Raw genomic sequence first — 15,460 nt, forward strand, 5'->3', positions numbered from 1 at the left:
TTATTATGTTATTAGAAAACATAATCCAGTCCCATTATGTTTCCTACAAAACTTATTATCAAAGCACATCAGCTGTTTTGTCACAGCAGACATTTGACTGTTGCCATGAAAACAGACAAATCTTTATTTGGAGTAAAGAAGCAAATTGGTGCCAAAAAATTTAAAATTGACTTACTGCAGATTTAAAAAATATATTTTTTGTATTTCTGAAAATTTGAGACCAAAGAGAATTCATGTAATTTTCATGTTCATGTTTGCATATTTTTAATTTTTTTTTTTGCCAGTATAAAGGTCAGGAACCGTTAAAAGTTTAGTTTAAATCAGTGCATCTTAGTGCTGATTGGCTGACACCATTATGACAGTAGCTTAATTGTTCCATTAACCATCAGCACCAGTAAATCCCCCAACATTGTGTGTCACAGATCAAAGGACTTGCAGGTCTCAGCTTCTTTGTTTTTATTTCACAGGAAATTAGCGAGGCAGATGGTGACATCGCCATGTTGTGTGTCATACACATGGTCAGCCACGAAGCTGGAGGGAAAGGAAAGTGGCAGTTACATCACCAAAAACCCTAAAAGTGTCCTGATGATGGTCTGAAGATGATTAATAATTATATAGTTTCACATCATATATTTTTCAAATGTATGAACAACAGGAAATTTGTACAAAAGTACATGTGAGATATCTACAGTAGAATTATATGCAATGGTGCAAAAAAAGTTCTAAATAAAAATAAGCATGATGCTTCGAACAAGTAGATAAAGAACACAGAGTAGAAGCTACTTAACGTATATATTTAAACCACTTTATCGAAAACTTCAACTCATGCCTTCAGGTCTGATTTGGCGGTGGCAGACTTTTGAAAACGGTTTGCAGGGTGACGCCATTCTCATAGTCCGAAGGTTCAGGAGGCGGCTTCGTTTTAGGCTGTCGAAACTTTAAAAAAAAGACACACAACAGAGTTATGCACACAGTGATGAAAGTATACACTGATGAGCCAAAACATTACGACCACCTGTCTAATATGTTAATGGTCCAAACAGCTCTGACCCACGAGACATGGACTCCACAAGACCTCTGGTTCCTCCTTCATGACAACTGTACGGAGGGTGACTTTTTATACAACTCACTTGATTAAATTTTTACTAGGCTTAAAGTTATGTATAATTGAGGGCATGGCCTCTTTGACTGACAGGTGGGTGAGCATATGTTTGCCACAAACTGGCATGCACCGAAGTCTGGGCTCGACAAACACTCCACTTCTTTGCCCATTGTTGGATTAGCTTTGATTTAGGGGCAGAGTCAGATACTTCCAAGATGATGACGGTGGGGCAGCCCACTCTTAGCTTCAAAACCGCTCTTCAGAAACCTGTGGGTGACATCACGGAGGCTACGTCCATCTTTATTTACAGTCTATGGTTCCAGCACATACCCTGCCACTAGTTTGTGGTTTGTCCCTCCTCAGACCACTGTTGGTACTCACCACTGCTGACTGGGACCCAGTGCGACCCAGTCATCTGGCCATAACACCAGCGACCTTGTCCAGGTCTTTGCCACTGTCATGAAATAAGTAACATGGTTTGGTTCATCTGTGTCATAACTGTTACAATCCCTTCTGTGACTCCTTTATTTGGTGTGAGTGGGTGTGTTTTTTGTTTGTTTTCTCTCTCTCTCTCTCTCTCTCTCTCTCTCTCTCTCTCTCTCTCTCTTTCTCTCTCTCTCTCTCTTTCTCTCTGGCTGCATACCTGCAAGACACCAGAATCAAGCATGCTAGTCTACCATGACGCGATCATCTGATCACCTTTAAACCCTAAAGGTTTAAAAGGTTTAAATTCAGTCTCAGATTGTTGTGCTGTAGTTATTAAGCCTGTTGTTTGGTTTTTGCCTGTCTGTCTACAACCTAGACATTTACTCCTCTTCCTAAATTGCTGTTAACAAACCTACCAACTCCAGTCTGCCAAGCCAGCAACCAGCTCACCACCACTCACCTGCTCCCATTGAAAATAAAAAATGACTGTACTTTATCCTCACATGCAGCTGCTCTGTCTGATTTTGGGTCCAGCCAATAATTTGTGACAATAACGTTATGGCTCTTCAGTGTATGTCAAGTTTACAAGGTGAGAAGAAAAGTTCTCACAATAATAATGATAAAGACAAAAATAAACACTGAGTTACTTTAGGCCTACATCCCTGAAACCTAATCCGTCCCTCAGCTGTGTCTTCCTTTTCTGTCCTTTGCTCATGGAACATGTTAGAACAAGTTCCAGCATGTCTGAACATGGACAACAGATGACAATCTGTTTCTTCCTGCTTCCTTTCACTTCATCTTTAACCTTAATCTGGCTTCTCACATGTCACCAGTTAGTTAAATATCTCATTTTCAAACTTAATTGTTAAACTGCAAAGAAAAAAAGGATATATAGATTCATCTCTTATGAAAATATGTCTCTAAGGTTTTCAAATACCTGGAGTCGGTCATAGTCAGAGGTGACACTGACGGTCCTCAGATCACTGTAGGTGTGTTCCCCCTTCAGCTCAATCTGCTATGAAAATTTTAAAAAGAAAGGAAAACATTATTAATCCAGGACGGACGGACCACACACGATTAATGTCACTAAAATCTTTCATCACATTCATGCAGATCCAGTGTTATCACCAGCTAGTCTCTAATTGCGTGAGTCTGCTGTTTAGTGTCGGACAGTTTGTGTAAAGTCAGTTTATCAGAGCTTTTTTTTTTTTTCTTTTTTAAATGAAAACAGCTGCCTGTTGCATGAGAGCGGTGACACTGAACCAAAACATTGCACGTTCAGCTCAACACTGTATAGCTGAAGGGAAGAGTGGACAATACCTATTTGTGAGTTCATCACTACAAGTGGTTGCTGTCACATATAAGTAATCATGTGATCCATTGTTAATCTAAAAATATTGATATACACGAATAGGAACTTTAGGATCTGTGATACACGAAAACAAATTAATATAGAACAAGACCAGATTAATAAATAGTGGGGTTTTTTTTTTTAATTTGCATGTGTATAATCTACAGTTCAATCTCTAAGGCAAAGGCTACAAAAATATCACGTGAAAATAACACATTCTGTATACATCAAAACAAGTGACGCTCACTTTTTGTGAGCTTTAAGCTGCGTTTTACAGTCTTCATTCAGGAAATGGAGCCAGACTATGGAAATCTGACCTCGGGGCTTTGACTATTTTGTCACAAACACAATGTTTAAACCTCCAGAAGGAACTTGCATACTCAAAATAATAATTGTTTATTTATTTTCATGACACCTCAAGCATCTATAGGTTTTTAGGTATATGAAGAAAACTGGCAGCATCTCAACTTTCAGTTTTAACATGCTGCCAGTTCCCTCACATGTTTCCTGCATGTGATCCTAAGTTTTTAGGAAAACTGTATATCTCACTTATCAAGCAGAGCACAAGCAGAACAGTTATATTTGCCTTTACTAACACACTTGTATATAGAAAATAAGTCAGATCAAGATTGTTTATTTTGTGAATGCAGGGGAGAGACTCGCGCTCTAAAAGGGAAAATGACGTATCATATGTCTAAAGTCATTAGTCATTAGTCATCCCGACTTCCTGCTTAAGTCAAAGAGAAGGCGAGTGTTGGCGAGACAAGACTCTGACTCGGCTGTGACGTGCAGAGGATGTCAGAACTCCTTATCAGATCTACTGTATTAGTGTCTGGCTGTCTGTCACTTTCTCTGTTTGAAGAGAAAAAAAAAAAAGAAATCCTCTTACCTTCAGCCTCCTGGAAAGACTTGGCAGCAGAAGGAAAACAAACGGAGGATCACAATTAGCCAAAACTACTGGGAAGTTCTTGCTGTATATGTGGGTTTTTGAAGATGACTGAGAAGTAGTGTCTCCAAAGCAATACTTTAAGCATCAAGCAGGAAAAACTACACAATTATGATCCAGAAAACCTTTTTTTCTTCTTCTTACCTTTGATACTTGTACAAATCGACAACAACAGTCAGGATGTAGAGGACCAACACCACTCCACATATAATGTAGGGAACCACCATTAAATCCTCACTTCTGCCTGAAAAACAGAATTTAAACAAACATACAACAGGTCATTAAAAGAAAAAAAAAAAATTACAGTTATTTCTTGTTGGGTTTTTTCCACCTTGTGATGTCAGATAAAAGACATCTAAAACCTGTGACGCAGTTGTTTTGCAATCAAGTGCTTTTTTTTTTGGTTGGTGTATCCACTTTCCTAAAACTTGCCTTGTTCACATTTTTCGAGACAATGTGACAAATAGGGGTAAAAGTTTATATTCCCTTTGTACGTCAGCCGTTTGTTTTTTTAACTCATGACACAGTATCATCAGTGTGATGCATTCTGGTCTATTGAGACTTCTGTGGCTTAGAATAACACAAGTCCTTTCTCTAATGGTGTTCTCTTGTGAATGGCTGCTGAAAACTGTCTTTTCCTCTTCTTTGCTATTGTTGCATTTTCCTGTATTTTAGTTATTACTCTCTCACCTCACTTTAGTTTGTAGGTTTCTCAGCTCAGCTTAAAGTTATATGTAACTTTTTCATATCAAAATGTCTAGAAAAGACCAGACCTATGTTATATATTTTGTTGAGCTGTGTACTTACATTATGTCAAGTGTTTCCATCAATTTTCAAACCTATAGAAATCTTTCATTTTAATCAATGTAATGGTCCGTTTCATTTGGTCGCCTTTCAGTGGCGTCATATCTTCTTTGCACATGTGTCAGAGTTGTGGTGTCTGCCAGAAGCCATGTTTTATTATTTATTCATTATTTATTATTATTATATTTCTTATATCTTGATCATTTTCAAATAACAGGATGAAGGATTTTAGTTAGTGGACATCTGGATCTTAAGTTATCGGAGTAACAAGCTGAGGAAATGTTAGCGGCAGCTCAGCTTGCAGTCCCTGTCGTACTCTATCCACCAAACAACAGCGGAGAAATGCTGATTTTTAACATGAAACTGCTTCATTCAACGTTTTAACCGATTATAACAACATGGTCCGTTTGTTTTGGAGAGGAGGAGACCTCTGCGGATAATTTGGCTCCTGGTAAAAACCTCCTGAATGATCCTGAAGGAATCCAAACCAGGAGAAGCTGACTGAGATAACAGCAATGGTGATAACAACTCCCATGATCCCACACTAATTCACAATAACATTAAACTTCATCTTTTGTTATTGTTTTGATTGAGAATGTTTTGGTTGTATTGGCTAACTGTATTGACTCATCACCAACAGGAGTTCCACCCAATAAAAGAAAGAGTTCAGAAACACAGGCTGGCTGTGTTGCCAGTTGTTGTGTATTGTGTGTAATATACTGTAGATTTTTTCTTTCAGTATTTTCTGTTCTGCTCTCATAGATTCTAACATCAACTGGCATTGTCCAGTGATGTGTGTGCAGTACAGTGATTTCCAGTGTTTGATGTCTTTCACTTATGAATCAGTGTCCACAAGATTCAGTGACTTACCGACTGTCTCGGAATCACAAGTCACAGCCTGTTGCACAATTCTAGGACAGTGCACATAGAGGGCACCAGAGTAAGAGCACCAGCAGGATTAAATAAATAATTAAAGCTCCATATTTTACACATTAACTGTGTTTTATTTGAAGTGTTGATCCATAAGAAGATATATTTGTGATATTTAAGAACCGAAAACCATCTCAATGTAGTTTTACATCTCCTCTCTCAGGCTTCTCTCTGGAGCTCTGGTAACAACAGGTTGGTGAGCCAATCAGAGGAGAGGAGGCTCTGAGCCTCTCTTCTGATTGGCTGACTGTTTTCTGAGGGATCCAATAAAAAATATAGCAGATTTCAGGTAAAACACTCAGAGAAACCAAATCCTGCAAGGTTGGATGGTGGGTCCAGGTGGGTGGGGCTTGGGGCATGGCTGAGGGTGGTGACAGCTTTGTTGTGACATCACAAAGTTACAGAAGTGCTGACGGCTGGTTTTAAGGCTCAGTTTCTGAATACAGGCTGTGTGCATTTCTCTGTGGACTGAACGCTTTGATACTTTCACAGTGTTAATATAGAACCTAGACCTGCTTTATAATCAAAAAGACATGGACATCTACCTTTACACAATATGGGACCTCAAAGTTTACCTTTAGTGGCAATGACCTCCAGAGACAACGGTCTGGACCGGTGAGAGCCCCTTGAGTTTTGAGCTTCGCACAGATACACCCCACTGTCCTCCTGGCTGACCTGTAGGACCAGCGTTTCTCCTTGTCCCATCCTAGTCAGCTGTGATGAGGAGAGATGATAAATTCTTCAGATAAAACTAATGTAAGAGGGATCTTAAGAAAAAAAATACTTGTGCGACCCAGTTTTATCTCTGATGAGATTAATGTGTGTGACGAAAAGCCTCATGATCACAGAGTAAAAATTTGAGTCCTTACAGCACACAATATGGCCAGAAGTATGTGGACATGCAAACATTAAGCCCATATGGCACTTTTGGCACCAAAAGTTCTCTGAAACTAAAACTTAAAACTCAAAAACTCAAAAGTGCAACAGTTGTCTTTTATGTCATTTGTACACAAACGGATAACAAAGCCTGGACTCCTTGTTCCATTGATCATAAAAATATCTTGCTCTGCTCCATTCTGGTTATGTTCAGCCACAAACTACAAGCAATACAATGTGTTTGTAGCTGCTGGATTTTATAAAGGCCTGGTGTGTAACAGTGACAGTCTGGACGGAAAACTGTATAACAATGTGAGGAAAGTGGAAATGCATGAAACCTGTATGTGATTGTTGAGTATCATATCATGCCAAGACATGGGCTTCACTGTGCAGCTATTACAGCTTCTACTCTTGGTTTTGGTTGGTTTAAGGCTTCCCACCAACTTTTAAAACCAGGCTGCAGGGGTCTGCTCTCATTCAGCCACAAGAACATTAACATATGTTCAGTTGGCGTTCTAGTTCATCCCAATGGTGTTTGCTGGGGTTGAGGTCAGAGCTCTGTGCAGGCCAGTCAAGTTCTCCTACACGAGGGCATTGTCCTGTTGAAACAGGAATGAGGGTTCCCCAAACACTGACAAACTGCCACAGACTAAAAATACACAAAAGTATCTGAATAGCTTTGTCCTCATACTTAATGAATATCCCTGTGTTCCTGAAAGATCATTCACATATACAACAAATGAATGAATAAATAAAATACAGTAGGTTGTCTCTTACTATTCCACGGTTGTCTCTGTGCCAGCTGTAGCGGCTCACAGGGGGGTTGGCATCACTTGAACATGTGAAGATCACAGTGCGTCCCTCAGAAACAGGACCAGACGTGCTGAGTGTTGCCGTAGTGAATCTAGGAGCATCTGTGGGAAGACAGACACCGGTAGCTGTAAAATAACAGACAGGCTGCCATCTTTTCACCCCTTTCCCTTTGTCAGCAGGATTACACCAAAAATACAGAGCCGATTTGCACCGAACTCGATGGAGGGATGAGGAATGAGCCAGGGAAGAACTCACTAAATTTTGGAGAAATTTTGGTGATTCAGATCATTGACTGTATATTTTTATGTTTCTCTCTGAAGTCTGGTGTATGTCTCTTCTGTGGTTTATGTAAAGCAGAAGTGTGTTTGTCACTGTGTGTCATGTTGTGTAATGGATGAACCGTGCACCTTGAGTAGAGAATTTCACTAAATATTATACAATAAAATGTTGTTTTCCTTTATTACTACTGACATACAGTGGGAACCAAAAGTCTGAGACCGCAATGAAAACTGATTTTTTCTGCTGCTGATAATCCATTTACTCAATCTGTATTTAAGTAAATCATAAGTACCTCAAAAATTGCACCTGAGTATTTCCATTTTCTGCCACTCAGATGCAAATATTGCTCCACTGCATATTATTTGATTAGATACAGATTTAGATTAATAATACAGAAAAAACATTCACAAATAAATTACAATATTTTATTATAGGTTTATAGATTTGATTGATGAAATTCACAGGCTAACCTACAACGAGCCCCACCTTTACCTGCTGAACACATTAATACATCACTGTTAATAATCATATATTATTCTCATTCTTTTAGGCCTACTTTTACTACTTGAAGTATATTGTGATGCAAATAGTTTTGTACATTTACTTTTACTTTTACTGGGACTTAAGTAAAATAATAGAGTGCTTCTTCCACCGATGTCACAAACACAGCACTACTGCCTGCAATACAATGCCACCTTGTGTTGTGCCTTTTTTTTTTCTTTTTTTTTTTTTACTTCCATCAACACCAAGTTAAGACAAGTTCAGCTCTTCAAACACTGTCTGGTTAAAAAAATACTTCCAACTCTGCCAAACAAAAGAAACAAAAAAATCCCCCTGAGGTCACGTCACACTGAGCCGTGTTCAAACACGTCAACTGTTTTCCTAAACTGTGTCATATAATGTTCAACACATTCATCAACTTAATGGGTAATAACTAGGTGTCATAGTGAAGCAAGCAGGAAGGATTAATGTGGATTAATGATTGAAATTTAGGATCACTAATCAATCAATCATCGATATCCTGGTATTATTCAGTTGTTATTCAAGAGTGAAAACAACCAAAGTCCAAATTTATCTTGCTAAATCAGTAACTTTTGATAATTACTTACTTGCACGTAAAAAAAATATATTGTAAAAGTTGCAATACTACCACAATAAAGTTTCACTGATGCAGTGAAGACAAGGCAATGTCTACTTGTTACCCCTCCCCCCAGGTTTAATATGGTAGTTATCAAACTATAAATGATTTTCCCATCTCAGAATTTTTATTTTAGATCATTATTAGAATCTTTCTGTGTGGAGTTTGCATGTTCTCCCCGTGCTTGTGTGGGTTCTCTCCGGGTACTCCGGCTTCCTCCCACAGGCAAAAAACATGCCAATGGGGCTTAGGCTGATTGAATACTCTAAATTGACCATAGGTGTGACTGTGAGAGTGAATGGTTGTCTGTCTCTGTGTGTTTGCCCTGCGATGGACTGGCGACCTGTCCAGGGTGTACCCCGCCTCTCGCCCAAAAAGATGCTGGGATAGGCTCCAGCCCCCCCGCGACCCTACTAGAGGATAAGCGGGAGAAAACGGATGGATCATTATTAGAAGGCTGAAGAAGGGAATAAACTTACTCAGTATTTTGCAAGAAAGTAACAATGACTATATGGTTTTGTGTGGCAGGATGTTTTTGGTTCTTTGATATTTCATTAAACATCTAACAGCGACTCAGTGGTGGAAGATTTAACTTAAGCAAAAGTACAAATGCTTAATTACAGGTACAAGTCCTGCATTCATAACCTTATACTTACATAGAAGTGCATAAATATTGTCAAAAAAGGTATTAATATATTATTATATGCTGTATGATATTAGTAGATTATGGTAAATGATGATTAATGGGAGAAAAAAACATTTGACATAAATTTGTGTTTAATCTTTGCAATTGAATCTTTTCTTGTGAAATGTCTTGTGAAATCTTGGGTATTTTTGTCATTTAGAGGAAACCATCTGAGAAGTTAAGAGGGAAAGTCATTGAATTCAAACTGCCAACAATTCATAAAACAACTGGAACGTGGCAAGTTTTCCCAACCAGACACTGCTTTACTGTAAGTGGATGATCTATTGTATTTTTATGGCTCCTCATATCTTTGTAATGTAGCATCTTAATCTGAGTGGTGCGCTAACTAGTAAATTAATGATTAAGCATCTCAGATTTGGTGTTCAGCCTTAACCCCTTTGGTTCCTTGCCAGCCATTGGTATAAGGTGTTGTCTAAGTACTGTACTGTAATGTATATAACTCATATACCTCTTAAATTTTGTCTCAAAAAAAAAATCAGTAAAATCCTGTCTTCAACTTCACTAAATCTACTGGCCACTTTTACTTCAGAAGATTAAGTTATCAAGGCTTTTATTTGCACGAATGAAGCATCCTATATGTGTGTATGTGTATCTGTGTCAGCAGAGGTCACTGTGGTGCTCTGCATGGTGCGTTTTAATACAGACAAACACTGAGTCTCTCACACAGGATGTTGAGTCTCTGAGTTGCTGCAGACGGTTCAGTGCTGCCCCCTTTTGACAGCGGGTAGGACACTGAGCAGACGATGCTCTGGTTCTGATGGTCGGCTGTGGCCACGAAGGTCAGTGTGGATGTCATCATCATGTGCCCATCTGCAGTCTGCTCTTACAAAATAAAGAGGGAAATACCCGAATCACTGACATTTTCATGGAGTGTGTTCTCATGTAACAGAACACAGTTTATCGCCTTTTGAATTGTTATTATTTGTTCAATTATACAGTGACGAAAGAAACAATCAAAATAAATCTGAACCTATGAATATTATTATAGGCCTAATGATATAACTAATTTGAGATATATTTGGAGCTAATTTCAACTACTTTATCTGAGGTTTTGTAGTTTCATTTATAACAATGTGTCAGACTTCATAATAAGATCATATGTTTCATGTGTAAGTATTTAATCTGTAAATTAATTGTAACTGCAGCTGTGAAATAAACGTAATGAAGTAAGAAGTGCAACATTTTCAAGTATTAAAACAGAAACATACTCAAGTAAACTACAAATACCTGAAAAATATACTTTAAAAATAAGGCAGGTGTTAGTCTACATTTGTCCTGTTGTCAATAAATCCTGAAAAAAGACTAAAAACTAAAAAAAAATTTAACCTGTTAAATTAGAAAATATATGGCATACATATTACTATAGAGGGCTGTCTCACAAAAATGAATAAAAACTATAGTTTAGTCCAACATACACCGTCCTACTGCTGGAAATACTCGGAACACCAAATGTGGATTAATCCACCACTAAAAGTAGTTCCCTACAAATGTAACATTTATTCCATTTTGCACAACAATGCGCTGCTGTTTTAGGAAATTTTAAATGATAAGATGAAATGATATATTTGTGACTTTGTTTTTAAAGATGTACGCCTTGGGCTGGGGCTTGACAGCTACACACAGGGCAGGGCGGACAGAAAATGTTGAGAGACCGACTCACACATTGTTGGTTTTAGTCTTTTCATGGGATTTGGTGAAAATATAGAATAACATCAGCCTCGTCTTGTTACTGTAAACAACACTGTAAATGAGTGACTGAATGAATGATGAATGAATGAGTGATCCATCACCTGCAGCATTTGAGTGTCCTCCTGTCTGGAGGTGTCCCGGGGGAGCCAGGTGAGGGAGGGGGGCAGGATGGAGCACGGCACTGGGACCGAACACTGCAGCCTCACCTGGGCTCCCTCTGACACTTGACTCACAAAGGTGAGCGTGGGAGGAGGCGGGGCTGTTGTGGAGGACGCAGACACCATATAACAAAGATGTAGTTAGAGATACAGTTTTTTGTCCATGTCCAGCAGACAGGGAGCAACATTTAGCAAAACACTTTGAGTCGTGTGTCTGGCCACCTGAAGAAAGTTAGTCCAAGTCAGGTGGTAAGTAAACCTGTTTCCTACCAAACTGAGCTACCAGGACCTTCTGTGCTACAGCAGCTCTCACACAGAAAATGAAATGTGAAGCTATGAGAACATCAGCTGATCAGAAGCATAAGAATGTGTCTGAATCGAAACTCTAAACTAGTCTTAATTTTGCATTTTTAAAAGTTTGCTTCATTTTTTCAGTGTGACCGTTCACTTTCATCAATTTCTTCCTCAGTCCCAGTCTCAGTCTCAGTATATCAGTAACAGTCAGCCATAGCTGCTCTGTGAGCTGAACGCTACTGTTAAACAGGTGTAAGGTTTACCATGTTTGCCACATTAGTGCAGCTTACTAGCATGCTAATATTTGCTAATTGACACAAAGTGCACTTGAGGCCAATGGGAATGTCGGTTTTGCAGGTATTTAGTCATAAACCGAAGTTTCGTGCAAATAAACATTTTAACCTGATGGTGGCGCTAGTTTGAAAAGTATCACCAAAGTGATTACAGTTCATCCTGAGGGGAATGTGAATATGTGAAGTAAATTGAATGGTCAATCCATTTCATAATTGTTGAGATATTTCAGTGAACAAACGTCAACCTCAAGGTGGCGCTAGAAGAAAAGTCAGAGTGTCACCAAAGTCAGTAGAATTCATCCTCTAAGAGCCATGAACGTATGAACAAAATTTCATGACAATCCGTCCAATAGTTGTTGAGATTTTTCAGTCTGGTGGACTGACCAACCAACAGAGGCTAAAGACAAACAGACAACAAAACCTTTTTTTCTGTCACCAAACACTCAAACAATAAACTCCAAACCTAAAAATCTAGAGACAAAATTACAAACTTTGGGTGAAAGAAGCACAAGTGACCATATTTGACAACCTCTGATCACTTCATTCATACCTTAGCGGCGCTAAGAAACCGAACAAGCTGGTGAAGAAGGCCAGCTCTGTGGCGGGGATGGAACTGGACAGTGTGGAGGCAGTGACGGAGAAGAGGATGAAGGGAAAGCTGAAAACCATTCTGGACAGCCCCTATTCTTTTGTGCTGCTGTGTCAATTTGAATCTCCTCTTCGGGGGATCAATAAAGGTACATCTTATCTTGTCTTAGCTTACCTGGCTGAAAGGTGATCATGACTCCAACACTGAACGTGTATTTGATGGTGTTCAGACATTCCAGCCTGAAGAAGTACATGTCGCTGTAGTCCTTTGGGAAGCTCGAGAACACTGTGGTGCAGTTCTTCTTTGTTAAGTCCCCAACTACTTGCCCCTACAAGTGTTTTGAGAGTAAACAAAACTTTATTTTGAGATAAAGCTACAGGATCACAAACACGGGATTGATTGGGATTGATGGGATAAGAAAGAAATAACCCCTATCATTTTGTTTTGTTTTTGACTGAAAAATGATTCAAATCTTTCAAATGAAACAATCTGATGAGGGAAAATCACTTTTTGGTTGAAGTTCTCTCAACGTCTGACCTCTCAAAAGCAAGAACACAACTTTGCTCACAGTTTTTCTCAATCGCTGTGACGCAATTAACACATCAACATCATTCTCACAGCTCTTAATGCAGTTCTCACGTTCACATATATATACTGTATGTAGTGTGAATTAACTGTAACTGATGCTATGTTCTAAGTTTGATTGCATGTTTCCTATTTTCTGATACATAGTTCCATGTGTATCGTTCTGCTTTCCTCAGTTACAGCTGTTATATTCTGTGAATTTACAGATACAATTTTTTTCAACTGCTTTCACACATTTTCTAAACTAGGTCTCATTTCTTCAAAACTCTTCACACAAATCCAAAAACTACACACAAAATGCAAAGTGCCACAAAATCTGCATCGGAAACATCATACAGTAAAAACATGTAAAAAAAAAAAAAACAGTATTTGAATCAAACGCCAAACACTTTTTTCATTATAGTAAATTTTTGGATACACCATGTACTTACACACTGTCGTTCTAAATCTAAAGCTCTTGTTTTCCATAGGCTTGTACTATATACAATTCAATACAGTGTTGTTTTGCAGTTCTCTTTTTTTAAAGTCAGTCAGGTTTTTATCAAAACACCCAAACATTTGGCGTCTAAGTGAAAAGGTTTAATTCACTGGTGGCAGTGTTGAAGTGACTGACTGACTTTGCATGTTTAGAGAACTGCATTCAGAGTCGTGAGAATGATGTTTCTAATGGTCGAATTGTTTCAAAGCGATTGAGAAAAACTGTAATTTTACTGTAAGGGGTAAAGTTCATTACCACTGGTTTCCTCTACATATCTGCTCATGAGTTGTGTGTCACCAAGTGAAACAAAGAAAAAAACGAAGAAAGACAGAACCTACTTGTACTTGGTTATTGAAAGGATTTTGTGAATCTAACACGATGGGACCAGCGAGTGTCCCTTTCCTCCAAAGACCCCTGTCTGAGCAGTTCAGGAGGTTTGCTTCCTGATCGTCCGGGACCTCGAAGTGACACGGAACTGTGACGCAGGAGTTAGTCATGCTCGTGATGCTCTGAGGCAGCGTCACATCCCAGGTTTTACTGAAGACACCTGGAGAGGCACAATGCAAGACCTCAGCTGCATTTAGAGCGGCGTATCTGCACGTTCATTCACTTTAATCTCCAGCCCCATGGTGGAATAGAACTAAGTACATTTACTCAAGTACTCAACAGTAGTCTTTTTTTACTTCTGTTTCACTACATTTCAAAGGGAAATATTGCATTTTTATCCCACCTAATGTTTCTCAGCTTTAAATATTTAAGATTTCTGCAAACAAAATATATGAAACATTTATAAAATATGATGCATTGTTATAAATGAAAAAAAAACCAACAATATTCAGAAGTACAGCTGAAACAGTCAGTTGATTAAAATACCAAACAATGTGAGGATTTGCTGCTTTTCCTTTTCCGTATTTCAATTTATTAGTATTAAAGTTAAAGTTTGTTGAGGTTTAGACTGTTGGTTGGACTAAAACAAATACAGAGAAAGTTTCACTTTGAGTTTTGATTATAAAAGCATTTCTTCCTATTTTCCGATGTTTACAAACCGATAAATCAATCAGTTAATCAAGAAAATAATTAGCAGATTAAACCATAATGACAATAATCAATAGTTGCACCCTTCAACCATCTACAAAAATAAAATCCTGCTTTAATAATGATGATCTAATGATATAATATATGATAGTAAAGCATTCACAGAGGACTTTTACTTTTTGTACTTGAATTACATTTACTTGATTGTACTTGAGTAACATTTTGACTGTAGGACTTTGACTTGTAACAGAGTATTTTCATAGTATAATTTTAGCACTTTTATCTAAAGGATTTGAGCACTTCCTTCACGTCTGTTGATCTGACTGAAATATATAGAAAAACACCCTGAAGAAAACCTTATACTTCCACATGAAGAAATATCCGTGATGTGTGAAATCCGAGAGCTACCAACCTTGCATCACTGCGATGAGCAAAGCGACAAGCATCAGACCAACACCCATCTCAGCTGGATGAAGATCAAGCATTTAAATCCCAGATGAACCGTGTCAGACATTTAAACAAATCAAAACAAACACAAAAAACAAACAAATAAAGGAGTGAGACAAGAAAAAATAATATGACACAATTTGCAACTGAAAAAATATTGTTTCTGCTCTTAAGCCAAAAATCACAGCTGATTTACTCAGACAAATAAAAGCAAATAAAAACAAAACAAATATCATTTTGTAGCTGCTACTGTCTAATGAAATTTATAACAGTAACACTTAAAATAAGGAACTGAAGCCCTAAGCAACTAATTCCCCACGAGAGACATCCGTTATGTTGCTTTCTAAATACAACATCTTGATTAAATCAGTCAACAAAACAGTTCTGTGATCTTCAACACCACACACATTCATATATTGTCTTTACCTGTCAAATGATGATGAGCAGTTCGTCCAGAACAGACCTCTGTGTGTTTGTGGATACGCTTTGAATGAGGAATGAATATTCAAAACAGGAAGTGT

General features: G+C 38.2%; 1 protein-coding gene across 3 annotated transcripts; it reads right to left on the reverse strand.

Annotated features, from left to right (window-relative positions):
- Positions 1-441: 441 nt before the first annotated feature.
- Positions 442-15,460, reverse strand: LOC111233241 (myelin-associated glycoprotein-like). 3 transcript variants are annotated; one of them, XM_022761011.1, is made up of 13 exons: positions 15,366-15,460; positions 14,905-14,958; positions 13,796-14,004; positions 12,569-12,722; positions 11,162-11,319; positions 10,035-10,188; positions 7,213-7,349; positions 6,135-6,273; positions 3,970-4,069; positions 3,769-3,787; positions 2,466-2,543; positions 830-936; positions 442-531 (listed from the first exon to the last, which is right to left on the reverse strand). In XM_022761011.1, the coding sequence occupies exons 2-12, from the start codon at positions 14,951-14,953 to the stop codon at positions 832-834; spliced, it is 1,302 nt and encodes a 433-aa protein (XP_022616732.1). In that variant the 5' UTR covers positions 14,954-14,958; positions 15,366-15,460; the 3' UTR covers positions 442-531; positions 830-831. The 3 variants fall into 3 exon arrangements, with proteins under 3 accessions (XP_022616732.1, XP_022616733.1, XP_022616731.1); XM_022761012.1 differs by having other exon boundaries at positions 442-936; positions 3,769-3,778; XM_022761010.1 differs by having other exon boundaries at positions 442-936.

Source organism: Seriola dumerili, unplaced genomic scaffold (assembly GCF_002260705.1).
Source record: "Seriola dumerili isolate Sdu_G_001 unplaced genomic scaffold, Sdu_1.0 BDQW01000381.1, whole genome shotgun sequence".
Taxonomy (NCBI): Eukaryota; Metazoa; Chordata; class Actinopteri; order Carangiformes; family Carangidae; genus Seriola; species Seriola dumerili.

What these genes read in the sequence shown, in the direction of transcription:
- LOC111233241 (XM_022761011.1), bottom strand. Translation starts at nt 14,953, where the DNA reads ATGGGTGTTGGTCTGATGCTTGTCGCTTTGCTCATCGCAGTGATGCAA. An exon ending in TCAGAGACTCAACATCCTGT is followed by an intron (nt 7,350 to 10,034) that starts GTGAGAGACTCA and finishes GTCTTCCCACAG; the next exon opens with ATGCTCCTAGATTCACTACG. An exon ending in CTGACTATGACCGACTCCAG is followed by an intron (nt 937 to 2,465) that starts GTATTTGAAAAC and finishes TTTTTTTTAAAG; the next exon opens with TTTCGACAGCCTAAAACGAA.